The 2,717-nt window shown below is 58.1% G+C and overlaps 1 protein-coding gene across 1 annotated transcript in view; it reads left to right on the top strand.

Annotated features, from left to right (window-relative positions):
- Positions 1 to 343: 343 nt before the first annotated feature.
- Positions 344 to 2,717, top strand: part of LOC104516392 (immunoglobulin superfamily member 3-like) — a gene marked incomplete at its 5' end in the record, with an annotated part of 9,549 nt that continues 7,175 nt past the window's right edge. Inside the window, 2 exons of the mRNA XM_010160697.1 lie at positions 344 to 754; positions 2,402 to 2,717. The exon at positions 2,402 to 2,717 is cut by the window's right edge and continues 92 nt beyond it. Of these exons, the coding sequence (XP_010158999.1) occupies positions 344 to 754; positions 2,402 to 2,717 (727 nt within the window). The remainder of the gene's footprint in view (positions 755 to 2,401) is intronic.

Genomic DNA, 2,717 nt, shown 5'->3' with positions numbered 1-2,717 from the left:
CCCACCGAGTGTGGGCGTAGTCTTCTTGCTAGCCTTGGTGCCGTAGGCAACAGTGAATTAAGAAAGGGAATCTTTTAAATGACAAACTGTGAAAAAACAGCCTCTTGCTGAGGGACACAGGGGGAGCATCCAAGAGTAGACGGGGGAGTGGAAGAAGAGAGAGGATTTGGTAGGAGAACACCTAAACACCTTTGTCTAAAAGGTCCATCACAAGTGGAACCCAGGCAAGAGCAGCCATGCCTGCAGCTGGGGGAGGGCTCTCTGATCCTCCCCAAACAAGGTGAGTTTCTTTCCCATGTTAACGATTTGCCTCTCCTCACCTTTCTCCATTCCTCCCCCGCAGTGACCAAGCTGCAGGTGAGCAAGTCAAAGCGGAGCATCACACTGGTGGAGAACAGGCCCATCCCCCTCAACTGCTCGGTGAAGTCCCAGACCAGTCCCGACTCCCACTTTGCCGTGCTCTGGTACGTCCACAAGCCCTCTGATGCCGATGGCAAGCTCATCCTGAAGACCACCCACAGCTCGGCCTTCGAGTACGGCACCTACGCGGAGGAGGAGGGCCTGCGGGGCCGGCTGCAGTTCGAGCGCTCGGCGTCCGGGGGGCTCTTCAGCCTGACAGTGCAGCGGGCAGAGGTGCGAGACAGCGGCAGCTACTACTGCCACGTGGAGGAGTGGCTGCTCAGCCCCAACCACGCCTGGTACAAGCTGGCGGAGGAGGTTTCGGGGCGGACGGAGGTCACTGTCAAGCAGCCAGGTACCGCATGCCGCACCGGTGGGGTCCGTGGCATTGGCTCCTGTGCTCGGCTCGTGACCTTGCCGAGCTTTTCTGGGGCAACAGGGATCCTCTGCTCTTCTTTCCACTGCAGCCTTGTCACCCCCTCTTTCATCCTCCTGCTTGCATGTCCCTGACGGCTGTCTGTCTCCCACCATGTAGAAAGCCACTGTGTCCAGGCGGGGTTCTTTACCCGCCAGTGCACGATGTAGCAAGAGTGTCGACTAGCGACCTGCTGAGAGAGCACTGGTGCGTGCCTGCCTGCGAAAGCAGTTTTGTTTTGCACACAGCTGAATTTTACCCTGTGCCATGATCCTGGCAGGCACGGGGACCCTGGTCTCCTTTCCCTCCGCACTGTGCACACGACGTGTGAGTAACGAGTGTACTAAGGTGGGGAGCTGGCTGCCAGGACAGCAGAAATCTGCTCTGCTGCTGGTTTCCGTGGCAGCAGACATCACTGGTAAAGGGGCTGATGGAGGAGCTAAAGATGGCCCCATAAGCTGGGGACGGAGACCCCATTTCATGCAGAGTGGGGTAGGGGGCAGGCACTGTCCCTGAGAGCAGCCCAGAACCCAGGTGTGCTGCTGAGGCAGAGCATCCGTTCCTCATGAGGAGGTCTGCCTTCTCCCCACTCGCTCCGCTGCCTGTTCCTAGAAGATACAATCCCTCAGGCAGGAGGGACACACCAGGATAGCAGGACCAGGATGCTTAACGCATTTTCTGTCGGGATCTGGCTGGCTAGACACAAGCTCAGTGGATGGGGGTGCGAGAGGGACATTGGGCATGGCCCCCAGCACAGCTTTGCCCGGGAGTGCAGGGAGCACAGCAGGCCCGAGCATGCCGCTGGCTGCCAGTCCCAGCTCCTCGTTCCTGTCTGCAAAGTCCCGAGGTGGCTGTGGGACAGTCAGGGATGGGGGAGCTGTGACCTGCCCCCTTCCTCTGCATCGCTTACCTCTCTCTGGGAAGTACAGTGCCCATCGCTTGCTGCAGCGGCTGTACCAGGGAAGTCCAGACTGTGCCACTGGAAAGAAGCCGTGAAAGAGTTAGGAGTGTACGACACGTCATTTCACATGAAAGGGCTAGTTGCAGCCACCCCTCTGTGTATCAATGAAATTGTGCAGCAAAAACCAGGGACATTCCCAAGGCAGCAAAACACCGTGTGTGACTTTGCCCTCATGCCACTTCTCGTTTTGTAGCGGTGGTTCCCTACATCAGCTGTCCATTCTCTGCCTTGCTTTTTTCCCTTTTCCTGCAACAGTAGGGCTTACTGCTCGGGGTGTGACCGGGCTACTGCCTTGCCTCAGGAGGAGGATGAGAAAAGACTGAGCTGTCACCTCCCTTTACAAGGTGTCCCGGGTCCTACTGGGAGATTTCTACTGCGTTTGCAGTTCCTGGTGCTGAATGGGGCATTGGCGGTGTCTCACCTGAGATTTTCAGAAAACTCTAAAAAACACGTCCTTTTTTCTTTTTTCCCTCTATTTCTTTTCCCATCGTTTTATTTTTTTCCTCCCCTTCTTCATTTCTTCCATCGCACCCCAGGAACGTGGCCATGCGGGAAGGGCTTCTGGGGTGACAAAGGACTCTTGCTGCCCTGGGTCACCTCGCATTCCTAATGGCTTTTTCCCACAGATAACCGCCTGCAGGTGAACCAGACCCACAGGAACATCACGGTGCTGGAGAACCAGTGGGTGACCCTGGAGTGCCAGGTCAGCAGCCGGACCAGCCCCTCGTCCCAGCTCTCGGTGGAGTGGTACGTCTGGCGGCCGGGCCATCCGGAGAAGGAGGCGGTGGCCCAGCTGAGTCGGCAAAGCACCCTGCGCTACGGGGACCCGGCGGCGCTGGGTGACCTGCGGAGCCGGCTGCACCTCGAGAGCCCGTCCCCAGGTCTCTACCTCCTCTCCATCCAAAACGCCACTGTGCGGGACAGTGGGGCCTACGACTGCCG

The sequence above is a fragment of the Eurypyga helias genome, unplaced genomic scaffold (genome assembly GCF_000690775.1).
Source record: "Eurypyga helias isolate BGI_N326 unplaced genomic scaffold, ASM69077v1 scaffold12661, whole genome shotgun sequence".
Taxonomy (NCBI): domain Eukaryota; kingdom Metazoa; phylum Chordata; class Aves; order Eurypygiformes; family Eurypygidae; genus Eurypyga; species Eurypyga helias.
This window is presented reverse-complemented; position numbering and strand designations above follow the sequence as displayed.